The following is a 24336-nucleotide window of genomic DNA, read 5'->3' as shown; positions in this document are numbered from 1 at the left end:
AAATTCATGACAAAGTTATATGTTATTTTACTGGTGCACAAAATGAACCGTGCATGAAACAGAACAAATTACACACCTGCAAATCAGATGGAAAATTAGAGGGAACATTGTTTGGGGGTATCCATTTACACAATGAGTCGGGTGTGTCTCCGCTGAACCCCTGAGGCCGACTCACCGAACCCCTAGGGCTCGCTCGAACCCAGGTTAAGAACCACTGTGCTAGATGAATTATTTTCCCAATAGGGAAGAATAAACTTTTCTGAATGTGAAGCTGTACACGGACCATCATCCAAGCTGCATTTATATCGCATCGTCCATTGAAAATATATAATAACCCAGTTTCTGAAAAGTGAGGCATGTACTAATTTTTGTGTAAGAATCTGTAACAAATTCAGTACTTATATAGGCACCGACAAAATTTCCATCTGTACTACCGGGTGTCGATTCACGTAAAATCAAACTGTGCCATTTTTCGATACATTTGTTGCACGTGGTTGACTTGCAGACTTGGCCGGCTCAAAAACTCTGCGGGCAAGCAATCGCTCAAGCAGCATTCAGAGCTGACTTTGTTGGACTGCCTCTTGTTAATGTTGCAATTTTCAATGACAAGAAAGCAAGCATGCCTGATAAAAACAAAACACGGGAACGTACAGTAAGGCTCTAACTTTCAAAATGCACTAGCTCGATGCTAATTCACATTTGATTTTCTGTAGACATGCTACTGATTAGCATTTGCAATTTTATATGTCAATTTCCAACCAACTATCCATTTTCTACAGCGTGTTCCTCTCTGGGTCGCGATGGGGCTGCAGCCTATATCAGTTGCACTCAGGCGGAAGGAACAAGACTACTATATCGCTAGACAAAAACATCCAAATTTGGTAATGAAAGCTACATGTTACAATCAATCAGCTGGTGTGTGATAAGTACAATACTAACAGTATAGACACTTGGCAGGGTGCAACAAAATAATAGATTCAGCTATGCTATGTAACACACCATAGCCTGTACAATAATGCCATTTAATCTTTTTGAATTACAACTGCTTGCAAAGTCTACTATTAATGGATGGCATGGCTCAGATGGTAGAGGGACCGTCCAGCAACTTGAGGGTTCCTGGTTCTATTCTAGCTTCTGTCATCCAATTCAGGGTCGATGTGTCTTTTGGAAAGATACTTCACCCACCTTGCTCCCAGTTCTGCTGACAATGGTGTTTGAATGCTTGGTGGTTGCCGGTCGTTAAGTCAATCCCAGGGTAGCTGTGGCTACAAATGTAGCTTACCACCATCCATGTTTCAATTATGGAGTGACTGAATGATGGGTTCTCAGTTCTCTTTGAAGCGCTTTGAGTGTCTAAAAGAGTGCCATGTAATTCTAATCCAATATTATTAATAAAATACTCGCTAATGAGACTAAGAAATCTAATTAAAAAAAACGGTACTTCACAGTTATCCTCACCACCTCATTTTAAATATCACAAACAGAATTTATTGTTAAAAATGTTTACATTTAATAACACATGAACAATGGAAAATTGTGTCCCATGTACCGGGATTTCAAATGTGGAAGATACCCATCCCTACTTGTATGAGATATTGTAAATATCTATTAAGATAACTAATAGCAGAATTGATTTATGCTGATGACTAATAATTGATTGCTGTTTAACCCTTGGGGAGACCTGGGACCTTTGTGGGTCTTTTGGTGCCTTTGAAGATGACATCATGCAATAGAATGTTCATTTTAAAATCAATCTCAAAGCTGCATCGTCCATTTTTTGCTAAGTTATTTTAAGCACAAACTATTGAGTAAGTATACATTGGAGTTCCTCGGGACCCTTTTGTCCCCATTAACTCTCTTTTATAATGGGCATTTTTGATATACTGTAAACCTGAAAACCAAATTATTTCAAGAATTTCCCTTTGAAGTATGTTCAAATTATATTTGAGGTGTAATTTGAACTCTCAACCCTGGATACCACCAGAGTACCCAGAGTACCATTAAATATTCATATTAGACGCATAGTGGATTTGAATCTGCCAACAACTTAGTTGGCAGTGACATAAGAGTTGTGTGGATGTGGTTACAAAAATATTGTGCATGCGTTCACAAATATTGCATATCGTTTAAGTTTTTGCCATAAGAAAAAAATTAGTTTTCTTTCACAAAATGGACATATAAAAAAAAACAAGTAAGTTTTTTTGACAGATAGATCCGAAGTAGAGATTTAAGCATTTAAAAAGTAGAAATATATTAATATATATGACTTACTTTTAAGACTTTTATGATTTAAATCCTTTTGGGTCCCCAGGACCTATAACATTCACCACACTTGGGGGATCCTCAAAGGTTAAAGGCACTAGACCACCAGTCATCCATTTAATCATAATAATTCCCACTGATGAAGATGACACAGACACATGAACAAGTTTAATACTTTTCACAATTGGTATTGTAATTGACAAAACAACATCAAATAATTCAAGTCATGACATGTCAAACTTGCAAGTCCAACATAGTCATTTATTACCGTTTACTAAGTTGTGGTCCTCGCTTACCCTTTGATTCTTCAAGTATTGAATAGAAAATGTACAAAATGGGAAGACACTTTAAGAGTTGTGTCGTTGAACACAAATTCCCATCAATATAAAAGACTTAGTAAGTACTGACAAGCACCATCAGAGGGTATACAAACCAACAATTCTAGAAATTCACCTTCTTTTGCATTGGCAAAGGTTTTTCCAAAAAGAACTCTCCCTGGAGGCAGAGTCAAAGTCAGTTTACATGAAGTAAAGCTGGTCCCTATCCAGCCTAAGCATACAGTGTGCGGAACATTCCTGGAAAGTCTCGTCTCTGCTCACAGGTCGTTTGTCTGGCCTGACGCTGCCCTGAGAAGGATGAGGGCTGTGAACCACCACGTGTGTACTTAGTATCAATCATTGACTTCCACCCAACACATCCCTGGATCGTTAAGGTTCATAGGCATTTTGTGTCCTGTGCTCAGAACTGCTGCGTGCTACGCAGAACTCCATCGATAACATGTCTGTCTTTGCACAGCATTGTGCCTTTAGTGCAAACATGCATATTGCCCAGTACAAAGATTTGGTAAGAAGCAAGTAAACTGCATCACGCGTGTGTAAGAACGAGTCCAAAAATAATGCACTGCTGAAATCCAGAGTGCTGCAGTCTTACATGCCCCTGTGTGTGCTGTGGAGTTGCTGTACAAGAGTAGATTTGTGGATTGAATTTGAACATGAAGTCTCTGCACTGCTTGCCTACATGCCATAAGGAGTGTCTCCAAAGTGCTGCCTGCGGATGGCGCAGATGGAGTAAGGCTTTGGCTGCAAAGTCATGCCCAGTTTGGGAGCCACCGTGGGAACGCTACCTGGCGGGAACTGAAGGTGGAACCTCTGGAGCAGAGTGGTGAAGAAGAGAAACATCTCCATCCGGGCCAGACGCTCACCGACACAGTGGCGCCTCCCTGGGAGATGGGAAAAATAAAAAGTCTGAATTTAAACTCTTACAAATTTAGGTACAAACAGATGAAGTCAAATAATTACATTTTATTGGTTGGTCAGAGAGCACTACATCTTAGAATACGTTTTTGTTGTGAATGTCGTGCTCATACTGAGGGCTGTTTTTACAAACCCCGTTTCCATATGAGTTGGGGAATTGTGTTAGATGTAAATATAAATAGAATACAATGATTTGCAAATCCTTTTCAACCCATATTCAGTTGAATATGCTACAAACACAACATATTTGATGTTCAAACTCATAAACTTTATTTTTTTTTTGCAAATAATAATTAACTTAGAATTTCATGGCTGCAAACCGTGCCAAAGTAGTTGGGAAAGGGCATGTTCACCACTGTGTTACATGGCCTTTCCTTTTAACAACACTCAGTAAACGTTTGGGAACTGATGAGACACATTTTTGAAGCTTCTCAGGTGCTTGATGTACAGCTTAAGTTGTTCTACAGTCCGGGAGTCTCTGTCGTGGTATTTTAGGCTTCATAATGCGCCACACATTTTCAATGGGGGACAGGTCTGGACTACAGGCAGGCCAGTCTAGTACCCGCACTCTTTTACTATGAAGCCACGTTGATGTAACACGTGGCTTGGCATTGTCTTGCTGAAATAAGCAGGGGCGTCCATGGTAACGTTGCCTGGATGGCAACATATGTTGCTCCAAAACCTGTATGTACCTTTCAGCATTAATGGTGTCTTCACAGATGTGTAAGTTACCCATGTCTTGGGCACTAATACACCCCCATACCATCACAGATGCTGGCTTTTCAACTTTGCGCCAATAACAATCTGGATGGTTCTTTTCCTCTTTGGTCTGGAGGACACGACGTCCACAGTTTCCAAAAACAATTTGAAATGTGGACTAGTCAGACCACAGAACACTTTTCTACTTTGTATCAGTCCATCTTAGATGAGCTCAGGCCCAGCAAAGCCGACGCCATTTCTGGGTGTTGTTGATAAACGGTTTTTGCCTTGCAAAGGAGAGTTTTAACTTGCACTTACAGATGTAGCGACCAACTGTAGTTACTGACAGTGGGTTTCTGAAGTGTTCCTGAGCCCATTTGGTGATATCCTTTACACACTGATGTCACTTGCTGATGCAGTACAGCCTGAGGGATCAAAGGTCACGGGCTTAGCTGCTTACGTGCAGTGATTTCTCCAGATTCTCTGAACCCTTTGATGATATTACAGACCGTAGATGGTAGAGATGCGCGGTTTGCGGGCACAACCGCGGAGTCCGCGGATCGGGCGGATAAAATTAAAAAAAATTAGATTTTATCCGCGGGTCGGGTCGGGTGGTTAAAAAAAAATTAGATTTTAAATAGATTCAGGCGGGTGGCAGTTAAACCAATTCGGAAATATATATACATAGCTAAATGTTGTTACCCACATACGAAAAACGAGCAGGCACCTGCAGCATATGCCACAACAGCAGAAAAAAAAAAAAAGAGATGGACACTTTTACGGAGCGGAGAAGGGACGCCTCGCCGGGGTCCGGGACCGAGGCCCCTTCCCCCGAGAGGGCCCCACCGGGAGCCGTAGCTGAGGCGATCCGCGAGAAGGGCCCGACGCACGTCCAGGGTCACCACCGCGCCCACCGCACCGACACCCCGCCTCGTCCGCCTTCGCCGCGGCCGGCGTCACGCACAGCAGGTAAGCAGCTTACCTGCCCGCCACCCCCGTGGCCGGGGGCTCGTAACAGGGGTCACTCCGCGCGCTCCGCCCGCGCAGCTTACCTGCCCGCCACCCCTGTTGCCGGGGGCGCGTAACAGGGGTCACTCCACGCGCAGTGCGCTCACGAAAGGGGTGGGGCTCACCCTGGTTGATATAGACAGCAGCTAGGACGGTGGCCATGGAAGTTGGAACCCGCTAAGGAGTGTGTAACAACCCACCTGCCGAATCAACTAGCCTTGAAAATGGATGGCGCTGGAGCGTCGGGCCCATATACCCGGCCGTCGCCGGCAGCGAGACGCGCTTGGAGGTGCGCTCAGCGCGGCTCCCATATGATTGCGCACTGGTGTGCGTCTGGGTCGTGACAGCGTGGCACGCAAATGTCTGTGCTGCATTGGATCAGTCTCCTTTCTTTAACAGGCAAAAGCTTTATAACCTCACTAATGCCTTGCATCGTCTATATTAGATATATAACAACGGGCGGATGCGGGCGGATGCGGTTCTGATCAAATGTTAGATCGGGTGGATTGCGGATGGTTGACGACTTTCTGATGCGGTTGCGGATGAAATAATTGCCTATCCGCGCATCTCTAGTAGATGGTGAAATCCCTAAATTCCTTGCAATAGCTGGTTGAGAAAGGTTTTTCTTAAACTGTTCAACAATTTGCTCACACATTTGTTGACAAAGTGGTGACCCTCGCCCCATCCTTGTTTGTGAATGACTTAGCATTTCATGGAATCTACTTTTATACCCAATCATGGCACCCACCTGTTCCCAATTTGCCTGTTCACCTGTGGGATGTTCCAAATAAGTGTTTGATGAGCATTCCTCAACTTTATCAGTATTTATTGCCACCTTTCCCAACTTCTTTGTCACGTGTTGTTGGCATCAAATTCTAAAGTTAATGATTATTTGCAAAAAAAATAAAGTTTATCAGTTTGAACATCAAATATGTTGTCTTTGTAGCATATTCAACTGAATATGGGTTGAAAATGATTTGCAAATTATTGTATTCCGTTTATATTTACATCTAACACAATTTCCCAACTCATATGGAAACAGGGTTTGTAATATGTTCCAGCATTTTAGCTTATTTTATACGAATAATCATTGATTTTGTTACTTGGTCCCATCTTGCAAGTATGCTAACTGTTCTCATATCATATCATTTTAGCTTATTAAGTATGTTTTAACCTATTAATCATTCGTTACTTGGCAGCAACTTGGAAGTATGTTAAATGTCCCTATCTTAGCATGCTATGCTAACATTAGCATGCTAACATTTTGCCTTTAATGCCAACAAATCATGGATTTCCTTACTGTTAAACAAAAGTGCCAAAATATTAGTAACACCTCTCAGTAAATGAAGTGCAACATCATACTCTATGTGAATATTAGCATTGCTAACTTTTTATGCTAGCATTTTAGGTCATTTTGAACATTGTAACCTATTAGTCATGAATTTTGTTACTTGCTGCCAACTTAAAAATATGCTAACTGTCCCCATGTTACCATAGGACATACTTGCCAACCCTCCCGATTTTTCCGGGAGACTCCCGAATTTCAGTGCCCCTCCCGAAAATCTCCCAGGGCAACCATTCTCCCGAATTTCTCCCGATTTCCACCCGGACAACATTATTGGGGGCGTGCCTTAAAGGCACTGCCTTTGGCGTCCTCTACAACCTGTCGTCACGTCCGCTTTTTCTCCATACAAACAGCGTGCCGGCCCAGTCACATAATATCTACGGCTTTTACACACACAAGGCATACTTAATCAACGGCCATACAGGTCCCACTGAGGGTGGCCGTATAAACAACTTTAACACTGTTACAAATATGCGCCACACTGTGAACCCACACCAAACAAAAATGACAAACACATTTTGGGAGAACATCCGCACCGTAACACAACATAAACACAACAGAACAAATACCCAGAATCCCTTGCATCCCTAACTCTTCCGGGCTACAATATACACCCCCGCTACCACCAAACCCCACCCCCCACACCTCAACACCCCCCCCCCCCCCCCCCCCCCCACCCTCCACCAATCTCTTGAATTCAAAGGTCTCAAGGTTGGCAAGTATGCCATAGGAGGCTACCATTAGCATGCTAACGTTTTACGCGACTTTTACCTTAAAAAGCCAAAACATCATGGATTTTCGTTATTGTTGATTACCTCACCTAACTATATAAAAGTTCCAAAATACAGTAGGAAGGGGATTCATATGACCCCTTTCGTCTCGGTTTACCTGACACATGAAATGTGACAAATTTGGGGTGTGCACTGTCCACTTTACTCGCCAGATGGCAGTAAAGTGTTGAATGTCTTAAAATGTGTTTTGTGGCAATTCCAACTTTGACCACAGCGTCAGTTGCTATGCCGAGTGGCGCTTTATATCATTTTCAGCAGAATGCATTTCAAAATGGTTAACCCCCTCTCATCCATTCACGTGAGTTCCACCCAGGAATGGTGGCATATGAATCCCTTCCCTACTGTATTAGTAACACTTCTCTGTATGATTGAGTGCAACTTACAATTTGAAATAGTTGCTATAATACCCTGCTACAGGACCCTTGAAAATGCAGACTTTTGATACACCTCGTGCATTTTGGATTTCGTCTACTAAGTTTGCGTTGCATGTACCACCCAACCAAAAGATGATAATCATATTGATATTAGCCTGTCAAAGGCCTAAAGAAGATACTAACCGAGTGAAAATGGCAGGAAGGCTTCACGTCTCACAAAGTTACCATTGCTGTCCAGAAACCTGTGCGGTGAGAAAACTCCTGGGTCGGTCCAGTATTTCTCGTCAAAGTGCACGGAATACAGGTTAGTGATCACCATGGTGCCTTTGGGAATGGTGTAGCCGTTCACTTGTGCATCCTGCGTGGTGGCTCGGAAAATGCCAAGGGGAACAATATTGCAGAAGCGCAGGATCTCGTGCAGGACGGCTTCCACGAAGGGCATCTTGTGTTTGTCCTCCAAAGACGGGGCCCGGCCATTAGCCAGCACGCTGTCGATCTCCCTGTGCACCCTCTCTTTATAGCACACAATAAGACACACACTGTTAGTAACCATTCACATAGCACATTAGCTAATGATAAGGCAGCAAACTAGCACTCACTCTTGGCATCCAGGCTCCAATCATTTTATGTCAAAGACTAGTATGCTCTTCTGACTACTTTTGTACACTATTTATCTACCTGTCAGGTAGAAAAACAATGTGACCTCCCATAGCCAATCAAAGAAGAAAGGCAATAACTATAAATGCAATTTTGGGAGAAAAGCGGAATTGAAAGCACGCTAACCAGATAACATCAATTTTTAAAAAAGTTAACATGCATGAAATACAATATTTGACTCTGAGGTATGTAACTGCAAAATTAGCTAAAAAAGAAACATGCTAACATTAGCATGTTAACAAGTGTGAAGTAAAAAAATATTTGACTCTGAGGTGTATATCTGCAAAATTAGCTAAAAACCTAGCATGCTTAGGTCAGCATTTTAACATTTAGCATGTGTCAAAACAAAATATTTGACTTTGAGGCGTATACCAGCATATGAAAATACCTAGCAAGCTAATATTTTGTTACTTGATGCATGCTAACTTTTAACATGCTAATAATGAGCATGCTAGCAATTGACTCAAATTATCAGGAAGCGTTTTGACTTTGCAACGGTTTGAATCTATTGAGTAATGATGAAGTAAAAAGAGAATACTGACAAGTGTTTTACGCAAAAGTGAAACAACCGGGTGTTTTTCGGACATAAACAAATAGATCGCTTAAAATATCCTGAGTTAATGGACTTTGTTGATGTTAGAATGTTTTGAATTGATTGAGAAATATGGGAAATGTTTTGGCCGTTTGAAATCGCATGGATCATAATGCAATTGACTCATAAATGCTCATTATGCTCTTCTTGTAAGACAGATTACACAGAAATTTAACTGACAACACCGAAATGTATCATGGAAGTATTACAAAAAAATCAGTAATTTTTAAGATTTTTAAGTGGATACGTAATGTTTTCATAATATCTAGTGAATAATGTAAGCATCTTAGGGGTACGTATGCAAGTTAGTGAACAATTCATGTCATAAAACTGTACAGCTTCACATTGTGAGGTGCTGGATAACTAAATGAGTAATGAATGATGCAAGGGGATCCCCATTCAAGGTAAATGGCAATATATATATATATATATATATATATATATATATATATATATATATATATATATATATATATATATATCTTTTCTCTCTCTTGACTCTTGGCAAAGGCGGTCGCACGCCCTCCATGTCTTCCATCTTTACCATGAATTGATTTACGTGGACCCCGACTTAAAAAAGTTGAAAAACTTATTGGGGTGTTACCATTTAGTGGTCAATTGTACGGAATATGTACTGTACTGTGTAATCTACTAATAAAAGTTTCAATCAATCAATCAATTCCCCGTTTTCCTCTTTGTCTCGTCCTGTCTTGTTTGACTCTCATGTTGCCTCTTTTTGCACTGCTCTCCAAAATCTAAGCAATGGAATTAATGAACTTGCTTGCTTGACAAGATCTCTGGCTCAGGGGAACCTGACAGTCCTGTCGGAACGGTTGTTGCTGGACACGCGGCAGACTTTTAGGAGAAGAGGAGGGCCGCATGTGTGATGAGCCATTCGATCGAGAATGTTGAGGATATCTACCTTTTTGGAATCGTGATAACAAGACATCTGCTGATTGAGTAGCGTTGCTCTGATGTATCAACAACGTGGTAGATGTTAGCAGCCATTCAAAGTATCCCATAGCTGCCACAAATGTGGACACTCTGGACACTCAGACTCTGGTGATTTTGGATAACATCGAACAGTTTGCCCTGCAGGATGAATTTGAGTACCAGAAATAGACAATTAAAGTAAAAAGTTTAAATTAGTTTTTTTTCACAACCATTCTAATCTTGATTGTTTTCAATGGCTGTAACGTGGCGGGGTTGTTGCTTCAAGATTTCCCTTGAGTACAGTGCAGCGAAGACGAAACAAACTCCTTCATACAACACCTGGAAAGATAATCTCTGTTTCTTTGCCACCGCAAGCAGAGGGACTCCAGGCCTACAGACTTAACACACACGTCATGGACCATGGCTACACATGCAAACATACCCCCAACCCCACGCCTTTGCCACAGCTTCAGCCCATGTGGTATGATGGACAACAGAGCAGAGCCCCTAGTGGCTGGCAGCTTCGAGCCAGATCCCTGCCCCCTCCCTTCCTGTTGCAAGTCTTGTGGTTTCTGTGTCAACATGTGTATATGTGCATATTGGCTATCAAGTTTTTTTTCTCGGCCCCAGTCCGTGCCGCCTTCTCTATGGGAGCCCAGTCTGAGATCTACGTTTTTACTCATCCCCCAACGTCTGCCTTTTCCCACTTTTTACGGGACGCCGTACGGGACGACGACCGATCACTGTTCCTGTTCTGTTCCTGTACAATTTTTGTCTAATCTTGAACAGGTGTGTGGTGAAAATGAAATGTTGTTGTACTTGTGCAATGACAATAAAGAGCATATGTGTATATGTGTGCATCATCTATATTACCCATTAGCTATCCAGCCTCTCACATTGTAAATTATTATTTGATACCTCATGGGGACAAAAGTTGACCCTTTTGTTCTTTCAGTAAATGGTTGCTGTATTTTGGCCATAGATTTTGTTGTCTTACTCAGTTACATGATTTTTACAAAGATCATTTTTTTATGTAACAATTTAAAATTCCAATATCCAATTATTTTCCCGGTGTACAATATACTTGCAGTTATTAGACAATACCCTAAAGCCAAACAGGTAATAAAAACCTTTCAATTTTTAAAGGCATAAAACATTTTAGATTAAAAAAAAAAAATCTGACTTTTTTTTGCTCCGATCTCTTAATCAACTTTAAAAATATATATATTTTAACCCTTCGAATGCCTTTTGAAGGCCAGTGTTTCGTTGACAAGCTATCAGCTTCCTCTGTGTAGTAGTTTTAGTACACAATGGCGAGATCCATATTGCTGTTGGAGCTGGAACTAATCTTTTTTCAAACAACGGTCACTTCTGTTGTACATATTGCTTTGAAACCGGAGAAGAAGACATTGGCAAAGGACAGTTGTGAGTCGGGGCAAAGGACTGATAGGATGGAAAACCCTGAACTAAGCTGACCAACCACAGTTGATGTCAAGCAAGATTTTTTAGGAGGTGAACGTAAAGACCCAGAGTCAGTCACACAAGCTACGAGAACATAAGTTAGTTAGCTCCTCTTTTTCTATTCATTTTATTTTGTGTGTCGTTCACAATCCCTATGCCAGCAAATTACACATATGTCTTTCGCTTTTTTGTGCATTCTAAATAGGGAAAAACTGCTCGCAAGATGCAGATAATGGTGCTCTAAAAAACTCAAAAAAGTTTTATATACATGCTGTAAATATGTATGTAATGCAGTAATTGGCACATTCACAATAGCATGTAATATGTAACATATTTTGGTCATTTTAAGCATTGCCAGAACTTTTTCTTTGAGTTCACAGAGCGCATCGCAATGTTCGCTATTTCCTTCAAAAATAAATGGTAATTGGGTTATACTTGTATAGCGCTTTTTTACCTTCAAGGTACTCAAAGCGCTTTGACACTATTTCCACATTCACCCATTCACACACTGATGGCGGGAGCTGCCATAAGGCCCTAACCACGACCCATCAGGAGCAAGGGTGAAGTGTCTTGCTCAAGGACACAACAGACGTGACGAGGTTGGTAGAAGGTGGGGATTGAACTAGGAACCCTCAGGTTGCTGGCACGGCCACACTCCCAACCGCGCCACGCCATCCCAGCAACAACAACTACTACTAATCATGGCAAACGACAACTACTTTGGGACAAATGATGATCCAGAACCTTATATTTTTGAGCCTGAATATAAGGAGGAGCTACAAGTTTAGGAAGCTGTGTGGTAAGCACATCATGCTCTAGTGAACTACTAAGCATCATGTAGCTTGTACACTAATCATAGTACTAGCTAAGTGCTAAACAAGAAATACAAACAACAAACATAATAAACCAATCACATACTGTACAATATCTCCTGTCACTGGGATGCAGACTGATGGGATGTTTATGTCTTTCAGCACAAGACTGGTGTTCCCTGATTTGATGATAATTTCATCATAATAGTCACTCCTCAGGCAAAAAATGCTTAGTGTTAACCTGCATTTTGTCGCGTCTTCGGCTGGAACTTTCTACTCTACAGACTATAATCTAACACAATCTTTTACCAACTCAGAGGCGATGCAACAGCTATGTATGTCAATTATTTGTATTCAGTCATGTGACTTTTTTACTTAAGTGGTGGTCAACCAAACCAACATGGCGACCGAGCAGCAAACAGTGTGCAAACTATCTGAGGATGCAAGGGGCTAAGATATAACCGCTAAAAGCAGATACGAGTAAAAAAAAATCAAACTATGCAATAGAATCGATCCTTATACTTTATCAAAAAAAGATTTGTCGAGTGATCTTACGGATTATCTGTCGGTCGCGTTCCAATTATTTTGTGCTCCAGCCGCCATTATACTTGACAAAACAGGTGCAAGCTTGGAAAAGCACGGAGGTTTACAGCTTCTTTGTGTGTGGTTGGGTCAAGAAAATTAGTATCAAAACTCTCCCAGATAAATGAAGGTTGCATTTTGTGATTTAACTTTGCGTCTTGTGAGGATGCGTCCTTGTAAACATACGGGTAGCACTCCATAGCCTTGAGTCACTGTTTTTCATTTTCCCATTATGTTAATCTCTCATGAAGAAGATCGGAGACACCCCTGAAGACCTGACAGGTTGTGAAAGAAGATGGAGAAGTGATCCCTGCTTACTGTGCCTAAATGGAAATTTTCGGCTATGTAGCCTCAATAGTTGTTGCATGTGTCATTAAGGGTATGCGTGTTTTTCCCCTTCTTTATCAAAATACAACTATAGATGTCAACATTGTGTATGTGCTGAAAGCTTCATTTATGATTGCTGCCTTTGGTAAAATCTTAACTCTTTTAAGTTTTGCTCACATTTGCATTCCTTTATTTAGACTCGCCGAGTTGATGGTTTACCAAACACTCAAACATGTGTTTTAAGAAACAAGATAAAATACAAATAATATCAACATAACACTTCAATGGGAAATTCTAAACGTTAAAAGAATATCAAACAAAGCTTTAACAAAGTGATCACTGCAAACTTGTGCGTTTGTCGTCGAGGTTTTGAAAAATCTTGGACTCTTTTTGCCCTTCTTGATTCCCTCTCGAGGAACTCCGAAGAAACTTTTATCCTTTTTGCGATTTGAACAGTTGCAACAGCCTATCGATCTATCTAAAACAACGCCAACATGGGGCATTTTTCTTTCAGAGAAGCCAAAATGCCACCCAAGACACTTTGACAGCAGAGGGTTGCTTGACCACCACTTCGAGCCTCGAATAGTTAATGAGCCCGACGTGACCTCAGGTAAATACAACCAATACCTGCAGTAGTTACTAAACATAGTCACTTAAAAAGTTAAAGTTAAAGTACCAATGATTGTCACACACACACTAGGTGTGGCGAAATTAATCTCTGCATTTGACCCATCACCCTTGATCACCCCCTGGGAGGTGAGGGGAGCAGTGGGCAGCAGCGGTGGCCGCGCCCGGGAATCATTTTTGGTGATTTAACCCCCAATTCCAACCCTTGATGCTGAGTGTCAAGCAGGGAGGTAATGAGTCCCCTTTTTATAGTCTTTGGTATGACTCGGCCGGGGTTTGAACTCACAACCTACCGATCTCAGGGCGGACACTCTAACCACTAGGTCACTGAGTCGGTGTTGGTGTTAGATTTACAATAAAATGTTGCTTATACTTGGTTAATATGCGGGTCACTGCTTATAAATAGAGTATTGTTGGCGGTTTTTGGATGTTTTTAGAGGGGTTTATAGGCGGAATAGATTAATCCCATTAGCTACATTGTTAGCCATCCTGTCCTTTTTTAGAATTAAAAATGCACAAAAAAAGAGAAAAACGTGTTCTCGTTTCACATAATGTTTGTGAATGATAGGAAAAATTCCAAAAAACCTGCAGTTCCCCTTTAAGTGCTGTGGTAAAAAAAGTTTTGATATCTGACCTTGTATGTTGGGGTAGAGCGCCATGTAGAGCATGGCCCATCTCAGGGTGTTGGTGGTGGTCTCGGTGCCAGCAATGATGAGTTCCCCCACTGAATAGATGAGGTTCTCAAAGGAAAAGGAAGAATTTGGGTTTGCCGCGTTCTGCTCCAAATCGTCCAAGTAGGCGTCGACGTAGTGTCGAGGTACGTGAGACACTCTGCCTCGAGAAAAGTCCTTGATGATCTGCTGCAGGAAGTCGTACACCTCAGCGGCGTTGCGGAAGAGCTTCTGGTGCTTCCCGAATGGCAAGTACTCGATCCAAGGGAAGGCGTTGTAGAGGAAAGCCCAGCTGCTCACCGCCAGCTCCACGTTCTCGCTGAAGATCTCGATCATGTGCTGAAAGTTTCGGTCGTCGTAGCTGAAGCGCTGTCCGAATATGATCAGGTTGGTGATGTTGGATACGGCGTTGGTAACCAGGTGTTTGGGGTTGAAGGGCTTGCCCTTGTGCTTGTCGATGGCGTCCACAAAGAACATGCACTCCTCCGAGATCTTTTTTTCGAAGAGGCTCTGACTGCTGCCGAAGTAGCGGAAGGAGTTGCAGGCCAGTTTGCGATGTTCGATCCAGCCTTTGCCGTATTTGCAATTGAGGAGACCTTGAGGAGACAGTCGGGTGAACTCTTAGTTATTGCAGTTCAAGTCAACCAAGCAGGAGCCATCAGCTTGTTTGATTTTGTTGGCTTCTGCCCACAAACCCTTTTAAAGGCCTACTGAATTGCGATTTTCTTATTTAAACGGGGATAGCAGGTCCGTTCTATGTGTCATACTTGATCATTTCGCGATATTGCCATATTTTTGCTGAAAGGATTTAGTAGAGAACATCGACGATAAAGTTTGCAACTTTTGGTCGCTGATAAAAAAGCCTTGCCTGCACCGGAAGTAGCAGACGAGTAGCGTGACGTCACAGGTTGTGGAGCTCCTCACATCTGCACATTGTTTACAATCATGGCCACCAGCAGCCAGAGCGATTCGGAGATTCCGAGAAAGCGACGATTTCCCTATTAATTTGAGCGAGGATGAAAGATTTGTGGATGAGGAAAGTGAGAGTGAAGGACTAGAGGGCAGTGGGAGCGATTCCGATAGGGAAGATGCTGTGAGAGGCGGGTGGGACCTGATATTCAGCTGGGAATGACTAAAACAGTAAATAAACACAATACATATATATACTCTATTAGCCACAACACAACCAGGCTTATATTTAATATGCCACAAATTAATCCCGCATAACAAACACCTCCCCCCTCCCGTCCATATAACCCGCCAATACAACTCAATCCCACAGCCCAAAGTTCATACAGCACATATATTTCCCCAAAGTCCCCAAAGTTACGTACGTGACATGCACATAGCGGCACGCACGTATGGGCAAGCGATCAAATGTTTGGAAGCCGCAGCTGCATGCGTACTCACAGTACCGTGTCTGCGTATCCAACTCAAAGTCCTCCTGGTAAGAGTCTCTATTGTCCCAGTTCTCCACAGGCCAATGGTAAAGCTTGACTGTCATCTTCCGGGAATGTAAACAATAAAACACCGGCTGTGTTACAGTCAAGGGGTGCATTCTACGGCGGGGGTGCGTTGTCCGGCACAACGTCTGCCGCAATACACCGCTTCCCACCTACAGCTTTCTTCTTTGCTGTCTCCATTGTTCATTGAACAAATTGCAAAAGATTCACCAACACAGATGTCCAGAATACTGTGGAATTTTGCGATTAAAACAGACGACTTAATAGCTGGCCACCATGCTGTCCCAAAATGTCCTCTACAATCCGTGACGTCACGCGCAGGCGTCATCATACCGAGACGTTTTCAGCAGGATATTTCGCGCAAAATTTAAAATTGCACTTTAGTATTGGCATGTGTTGCAATGTTTAGATTTCATCATTGATATATAAACTATCAGACTGCGTGGTCGGTAGTAGTGGGTTTCAGTAGGCCTTTAAAGCACACTTGCAACACTATTGTAACCATTGTTATTGTTTGTGTTCTTACACTGTGAACATTTTCATTGTAATTTCACAGTAAAATACTGTCTAATAATTACATTACTTCCACACTAACATTCACAGTAATTTACTGTGAAGTTAAATTCAGCAAAATGTAAGGGTACTGTTATTTTTAGGGTAATTTGTTGTAAGAATACGTCCATCCATCCATCCATTTCCTACCGCTTGTCCCTCCTGCATTCGGGCGGAAGATGGACAAGTCACCACCTCATCACAGGGCCAACACAGATAGACAGACAACATTCACACTCACATTCACACACTAGGGACCATTTAGTGTTGCCAATCAACCTATCCCCAGGTGCATGTCTTTGGAGGTGGGAAGAACCCACGCAGTCACGGGGAGAACATGCAATGGATCGAACCCAGGACATTTTTATTGTGAGGCACCAGCACTAACCCCTGTCCACCGTGTTGCCCATTGTAAGGCCACAGTAAATTTTAATTTCAGTGTTTTTCTGCGAAATAAGACTGTTATATACTGTAATAGGGGAATTGCTAGGGCTGTGAATCTTTGGGCACCGAATGATTCGATTCAATTCGTTTCTTGGGGGTAACGATAAGATTCCAAATCGATTCTCGATTCAAAATCAATACATTTTTACTAACATTGGGTGCCAGTTCTATGATTACATTACAACTACATTCCTCCATAAAATACATAAACAGCTTTGATACATTTATATATTACTGAAAACTGCTTTTGTTGGATACAATTCTACCCAAACCTTAACTGAAGTGGCTGAACGGGACAGATTTTGGAAAAAATCTAAACAAAACAATACGTATATATAACTATAAATTAGGGATGTCCGATCATGGCTTTTTGCCGATATCCGATATTGTCCAACTCTTTAATTACCGATACCGATATCAACCGATACCGATATCAACCGATATATGCAGTCGTGGAATTAACACATTATTATGCCTAATTTACAACCAGGTATGGTGAAGATAAGGTACTTTTTTTTTTTAAATTATAAAATAAGATAAATAAATTAAAAACATTTTCTTGAATAAAAAAAATAAAGTAAAACAATATAAAAACAGTTACATAGAAACGAGTAATTAATGAAAATGAGTAAAATTAACTGTTAAAGGTTAGTACTATTAGTGGACCAGCAGCATGCACAATCATGTGTGCTTACGTACTGTATCCCTTGCAGACTGTATTGATATATATTGATATATAATGTAGGAACCAGAATATTAATAACAGAAAAAAACAACCCTTTTGTGTGAATGAGTGTGAATGAGTGTAAATGGGGGAGGGAGGTTTTTTGGGTTGGTGCACTAATTGTAAGTGTATCTTGTGTTTTTTATGTTGATTTAATAAAAAAAACAAAACAAAAAAAACAAAAACAAAAAAAACAAAAAAAAAACAAACGATACCGATAATAAAAAAAACGATACCGATAATTTCCGATATTACATTTTAGCACCTTTATCGGCCGATAGTATCGGCAGGCCGATATTATCAGACATCCCTACTATAAATACATATATATTAAATTATGATTAAAAATCGTTACACATAAGAATCACGATTCATTCAAAAATCGATTTTCTTGGACACCCCTCTAAGAACTGCTCTTTAAAAAAAGAAAAGTCTATCACTCACAATCCTTATGTAAGACAATAACACATACAGTCGTGGTTAAAAGTTTACATACAGTTGTAAAGAACATAATGTCATGGCTGTGTTGAGTTTACAATAATTTCTACAACTTTTATTTTTTGTGATAGAGTGATTGGAGCACATACTTGTTGGGAAAGCCATTCTAAAACCTTAATTATAGCCTGATTTAGCCATTCCTTTACCACTTTTGATGTGTGTTTGGGGTCATTGTCCTGTTGGAACACCCTACTGCGCCCAAGACCCAACCTCCGGGCTGATGATTTTAGGTTGTCCTGAAGAATTTGACGTAATCCTCCTTTTTCATTGTCCTATTTACTCTCTGTAAAGCACCAGTTCCATTGGCAGCAAAACAGGTCCAGAGCATAATACTACCATCACCATGCTTGACGTATAGACCTCACCTTTTCTCCTTTAAGTGTACAGCTCTGGTAATGGGTACATTCGCACCCACCTGCACAAATGTACTTCAAAATGTAACAATCAAAATAAATATGACTTTTTTTTGTTTACTAGGGCATGCATGTATAATATGCATTAGTTTGACCATTTAAAATCAACGATAATAAAAAGGAGATGCTTGGAAATAGCATAAAAATGCCCCAAAAACTTGAAAAAAGGCGATTCATAACGTTACTTTTTGGTGTAACCATCATGAGCGTTCTGTTCAGGTATATTTCTTTTATATTTTGATAAATCATCATAAATAGGTATTGATCAATCTTTCAGCGGTGTGTATTTGATTTCAGTTTGCTTTTGACATCTTATTAAGAATTGCAGTTGAAACTTTTACAACCGGCTGCTAGACTTTTGACAAGAACAAGAAAGTTTGATCGTATTACGCCTATACTGGCTCACTTGCACTGGCTTCCTGTGCACTTAAGATGTGACTTTAAGGTTTTACTACTTACGTATAAAATACTACACGGTCTAGCTCCGTCCTATCTTGTCGATTGCATTGTACCATATGTCCCGGCAAGAAATCTGCGTTCAAAGAACTCCGGCTTATTAGTGATTCCCAGAGCCCAAAAAAAGTCTGCGGGCTATAGAGCGTTTTCTATTCGGGCTCCAGTACTATGGAATGCCCTCCCGGTAACAATTAGAGATGCTACCTCAGTAGAAGCATTTAAGTCCCATCTTAAAACTCATTTGTATACTCTAGCCTTTAAATAGCCCCCCTGTTAGACCAGTTGATCTGCCGTTTCTTTTCTTTTCTCCTCTGCTCCCCTTTTCCTTGTGGAGGGGGGGGGGGGGGGGGGGGGGGGGGGCACAGGTCTGGTGGCCATGGATGAAGTGCTGGCTGTCCAGAGTCGGGACCCGGGGTGGACCGCTCGCCTGTGCATCGGCTGGGAACATCTCTGCGCTGCTGACCCGTCTCCGCTCGGGATGGTGTCCTGCTGGCCCCACTATGGACTGGACTCTTACTATTATGTTGGATCCACTATGGACTGGACTCTCACAATATTATGTCAGACCCACTCGACATCCATTGCTTTCGGTCTCCCCTAGAGGGGGGGGGGTTACCCACATATGCGGTCCTCTCCAAGGTTTCTCATAGTCATTCACATCGACGTCCCACTGGGGTGAGTATTTCCTTGCCCTTATGTGGGCTTTGTACCGAGGATGTCGTTGTGGCTTGTGCAGCCCTTTGAGACACTTGTGATTTAGGGCTATATAAATAAACATTGATTGATTGATTGATTGATTGAACCTTGTGTTGCGCTCATGATGGCGGAACCAAACTAGATTATTTTGAATATTTATTCCCTTTTTTACATTTAGTATATTTAAATATACTGTGTTTTATGCTTTTTTCTTTTTGGAACCTGTACTATACATATAATACAATAAAGTCCCATATAAAATTATGTTTCTAGCAATACTTTAATTTTGCCTTTGAAAGTAACACTCCAATGTCCATTAGTGGAGCTGTACACTTAAACATATTGCTGGGTATTGTGGCCAAACAGCTCAATTTTTGTTTCATCTGACCACCGAACTTTCCTCCAGAAGGTCTTATCTTTGTCCATGTGATGTCAGATTAAACAAAAATTGAGCTTGGGTCTTGGGCGCAAAATTCAACCAGAATCTTGCCAGAAGCTTGTGGATGGCTACCAAAAGCGCCTTATTGCAGTGAAACTTACCAAGGGACATGTAACCAAATATGAACATTGCTGTATGTATACTTTTGACCCAGCAGATGTGGTCACATTTTCAGTAGACCCATAATAAGTTCATAAAATAACAAAACTTCATGAATGTTTTTTGAAGAGAGTATGTTCTCCAATCACTCTATCACAAAAAAATAAGAGTTGTAGAAATAATTGGAAACTCAAGACAGCCATGACATTATGTTCTTTACAAGTGTATGTAAACTTTTAACCACTACTGTCTTTCTTTTTTTATTCGTTCTAACTAATTAATAAATGTGATCAAAAGTCTGCTTACAATGAAATATTTTGCAGTCGCTCTATTCTGCCTTTAAATCGCTCTAAAAAAACATCCAAAAACCTCCATCAAGGTTTTACACACACATTTTAAGCACACGAAGGCGCATTAATTTCACAAACGCATCACAGCGTTTACTTAATCCTCACGAAGAAACAGGGGGTGGAACAAAGTGTATTTTCCCCCATTTCTGGGTCTAAGTTGACTGTCAAAGTGTACAAACTGCTCAGTTTATGTCCACATCCTTCTACTATCAAGGTGAGGGGCATTATTTACAATCTAAAATGAACTTGCACCAGCTAGGAGACAAAGAAGCAGCTCACCAGCTAGCTGATGATGTCAATATAGCAGCATAAGGAAATTGCTTCTCTCTGATTAATGCGCCGTTAAAAATAGGCCCTCAATGTTAACACTCATAATACCAATATCCCTAATACTTGGTTAATATTCAGGTCACAAAATGCAAATGGAGTATTGTTGGCGCTTTTTGGACGGCTATTTATCGGGTTTTTTGCTTGGAATAGATGCAATGACGTCATAACTTCATGGCTCCCATTGGCTCCATTGTAAGTTGACTTTTATTTACATTTACTTACAAGTTAGAATGCATTAAAAAAATACATGTTTTATTTTTGCTTCTCATAAGGATTGTGAACTATAGGCATAAGTCCAAAAAAGTACACTGCCTTTTTAAGGGTAACGGTAATATTTGCAGCAATTTGTTGTAAATACTACTCAGTGGCCTAGTGGTTAGAGTGTCCGTCCTGAGATCGGTAGGTTGGGAGTTCAAATCCCGGCCGAGTCATACCAAAGACTATAAAAATGGGACCCATTACCTCCCTGCTTGGCACTCAGCATCAAGGGTTGGAATTGGGGGTTAAATCACCAAAATGATTCCCGGGCGCAGCCACCGCTGCTGCCCACTGCTCCCCTCACCTCCCAGGGGGTGATCAAGGGTGATGGGTCAAATGCAGAGAATAATTTCGCCACACCTAGTGTGTGTGTGACAATCATTGGTACTTTAACTTTAACTTTAACTTTAAAGTTACAGTAAATTTTGATTACAATGTTTTTCTGTGAAACACAACTTAAATGCTGTGAAATGCAGGTAAATGTTGACAGTGTAGGACATTGTTTTTCAACCACTGTGCCGCGGTTGAAATACAGTCTGGTGTGCCGTGGGAGATTAAGTAATTTCACCTAATTGGGTTTTGCAAACCAGTAATTATAATCCGCAAATGTGCCATTGTTGAGTGTCTGTGCTGTCTAGAGCTCGGCAGAATAACCGTGTAATACTCTTCCATATCAGTAGGTGGCAGCAGGTAGCTAATTGCTTTGTAGATGTCGGGAACATGGTTTGTGGTGATCACAATATGCGAGAGGCAGCGTGTAGGTAAAAAGGTATCTAGCACTTAAACCAAAAATAAACAAAAGCGAGTGCTGCTAAGTGCCACTAAGAAAAGGCATTGAAGCTTAGAGATGGCTTTGCAAAACTAAACTAAAACTGGCTGCAAAGTAAACAAAAACAGAATGCTGGACGACAGCAAAAACTTACAGCGTGTGGAGCAGACGGCGTCCACAAAGCACATCCGTACATGACATGACAATCAACAATGTTGCCACAAAGAAGGATAGCATCCGCACAACTTAAATAGTCTTGATTGCTAAAACGAAGCAGGTGTGGGCACTAGTACTCAAAGAAGACATGGAACTGCTACAGGAAAACACCAACAAAACAGGAAAAGCCACCAAAATAGGAGCGCAAGACAAGAATTAAAACACTACACCCAGGAAAACACCAAACAAATACAAATAAGTCACGTCGTGATGTGACAGGTCATGACAGTACACCTACTTTGAGACTTTGATGCATGCTTGGTTATGGTTTTAATTCATATCCAACAATTGCGACAACAACTTTTTACTGTCAATATCGGCTGCTGAGTTTCATTTTTTTAATGTTTTCTGCTGGTGGTGTGCCTCTGCATTTTTTCAATGAAAAAAATGTCCCTTAGCTCAGAAAAGGTTGACAAACACTGCTGTAGGTTACCTTTTTATAATGTGTAAAGCATCTTACCGCCCATTTTGGTCATTTTCTTGAAGAGAGGCAAAGACGGTCTATCAGCAAACACTTCGCTCTGATGGTAAAGACACTCTCTGACACTGTCGTAGCCGTTTAGCACCACGGTCAGGATTCCTCCCAGGTCCAGACTGAAAATCTGCACCACATAAAAGACAAGGTGAGTCCGGTGCAAAATGTGCCCAGGCTGCACACGAACTAAATGCATGAGCTCGTACGGTTTCAAGTCATCGACATGAGAAGTTAGGAGGCGGAAGACTTTCTGCACGTTTCTGCCTCCGTGAGCGTGCGCGTACCTGTCCGTGAACTTCACTCTGCTTCTTGAGGAAGACGTGCGGCTCGGTGAGCAGAGACAGGATGCTGCCGATGACAGGGATGGGGGAAGGCCCGGGGGGGAAGCCCGGGGGTCTCCGCTGCTTGACGAGCTGACGGAGCAGCAGCACGGCGAGCAGGAGGACGCTCACGCCGCCCCCGACCAGCAGAGCCTGCGTGCACGACATGTGCGCCAGGGACGAGGGGGGTTTGATTGAGACCATCTTGGCTGAATGTGCGCTCCGTGCACCGCCGACCCGGACTGCTCAACTCAAGGCTGCGGAGAACATATGTATCATCTTGCACCTTTTCTATCCCCCGCCTTCTGGCCGAAGATTGGCCAGAAAGTCAGCTGTTGCTGAACTTCGCTCTGCTCTTGATCAATAATTCCCATCATTCTGGGGCGTTATAAACGTATGCAGACAGCTAATGTGCGCAACTATCCTCGTTGCATATGCAGTTAGAACAGGGGTAGGGAACCTATGGCTCTAGAGCCAAATGTGACTCTTTTGATGACTGCATCTGGCTCTCAGATAAATCTTAGCTGACATTGCTTAACACGATAAGTAGTCAATTATTCCGCTGGTAATCAGTGTTAAAAATAACGTTCAAAATATAAAACATTCTCATGCATTTTAATCCATCCATCCGTTTTTTACCGCACCTGTTCAAGAAGTCGAATTAATGGTAAGAAGTATTTTATTTATTATTGGTTAGCTTTAGAATAACAATGTTATTAAAAAGAATAAGAGCCTTATTGTACTCTAAAAATGTTGGTCTTACTTAAAAATGCACACATTTAGTTGTATTCAGTGTTAAAAAATATTATATGGCTCTCACGGAAATACATTTTAAAATATTTGGCTTTCATGGCTCTCTCAGCCAAAAAGGTTCCCGACCCCTGAGTTAGAATGTGAAAGTAATTCTGCATGTGAAAAAAAACATCCATGGTTTGTGCATACAAGCCTTAGTTGCTGTTTATGGGGGTGAAACATTACATGAGGAATATACACATTTATTCCATGGAGGGCATACTTGCCAACCTTGAGACCTCCGAATTCGGAGAGAGTTTTAGTGTAGAAATATTGGGAAGTCACTATAAAGGTATGCTTCAATCTGGGGTGCGGGGGGTGTATATATTTTCAAGTATTTCTTGTATATATATATATATATATATATATATATATATATATATATATATATATATACTTGCCAACCCTCCCGAATTTTCCGGGAGGCTCCTGAATTTCAGTGCCTCTCCCGAAAATCTCCCGGGACAACCATTCTCCCGAATTTCTCCCGATTTCCAGCCGGACAACTATATTGGGGGCGTGCCTTAAAGGCACTGCCTTTAGCGTCGTCTCTCACCTGAAAAGGAGACTATTATATATGTCTCCGTTATCCATAGGTTTATCAATAACCCATAACACGGTGGCCGAATGGATATAGTCACTCATGAA

The 24336-nt window shown here is 41.4% G+C and overlaps 2 protein-coding genes across 3 annotated transcripts in view; one reads left to right on the top strand and one right to left on the bottom strand.

Moving 5' to 3' along the window:
- Positions 1 to 2417: 2417 nt before the first annotated feature.
- Positions 2418 to 23121, bottom strand: cyp2r1 (cytochrome P450, family 2, subfamily R, polypeptide 1). Of its 2 annotated transcripts, XM_061963939.1 has the most exons (5): positions 22861 to 23121; positions 22562 to 22703; positions 14358 to 14990; positions 7916 to 8245; positions 2418 to 3481 (listed from the first exon to the last, which is right to left on the bottom strand). In XM_061963939.1, exons 1-5 carry the CDS (start codon positions 23098 to 23100, stop codon positions 3276 to 3278), a joined length of 1551 nt encoding a protein of 516 aa, XP_061819923.1. In that variant the 5' UTR covers positions 23101 to 23121; the 3' UTR covers positions 2418 to 3275. The 2 variants fall into 2 exon arrangements, with proteins under 2 accessions (XP_061819923.1, XP_061819924.1); XM_061963940.1 differs by lacking the exon at positions 14358 to 14990.
- Positions 22649 to 24336, top strand: part of calca (calcitonin/calcitonin-related polypeptide, alpha) — a 47568-nt gene continuing 45880 nt past the window's right edge. Inside the window, exon 1 of the mRNA XM_061963941.1 lies at positions 22649 to 22724. The gene's annotated coding sequence lies outside the window, so the exon portion shown is untranslated. The remainder of the gene's footprint in view (positions 22725 to 24336) is intronic.

The sequence above is a fragment of the Nerophis lumbriciformis genome, linkage group LG06 (assembly GCF_033978685.3).
Source record: "Nerophis lumbriciformis linkage group LG06, RoL_Nlum_v2.1, whole genome shotgun sequence".
Lineage (NCBI taxonomy): Eukaryota > Metazoa > Chordata > Actinopteri > Syngnathiformes > Syngnathidae > Nerophis > Nerophis lumbriciformis.
Note: the sequence above shows the minus strand (reverse complement) of the source record. Positions and strands in the feature narration are given on the sequence as shown.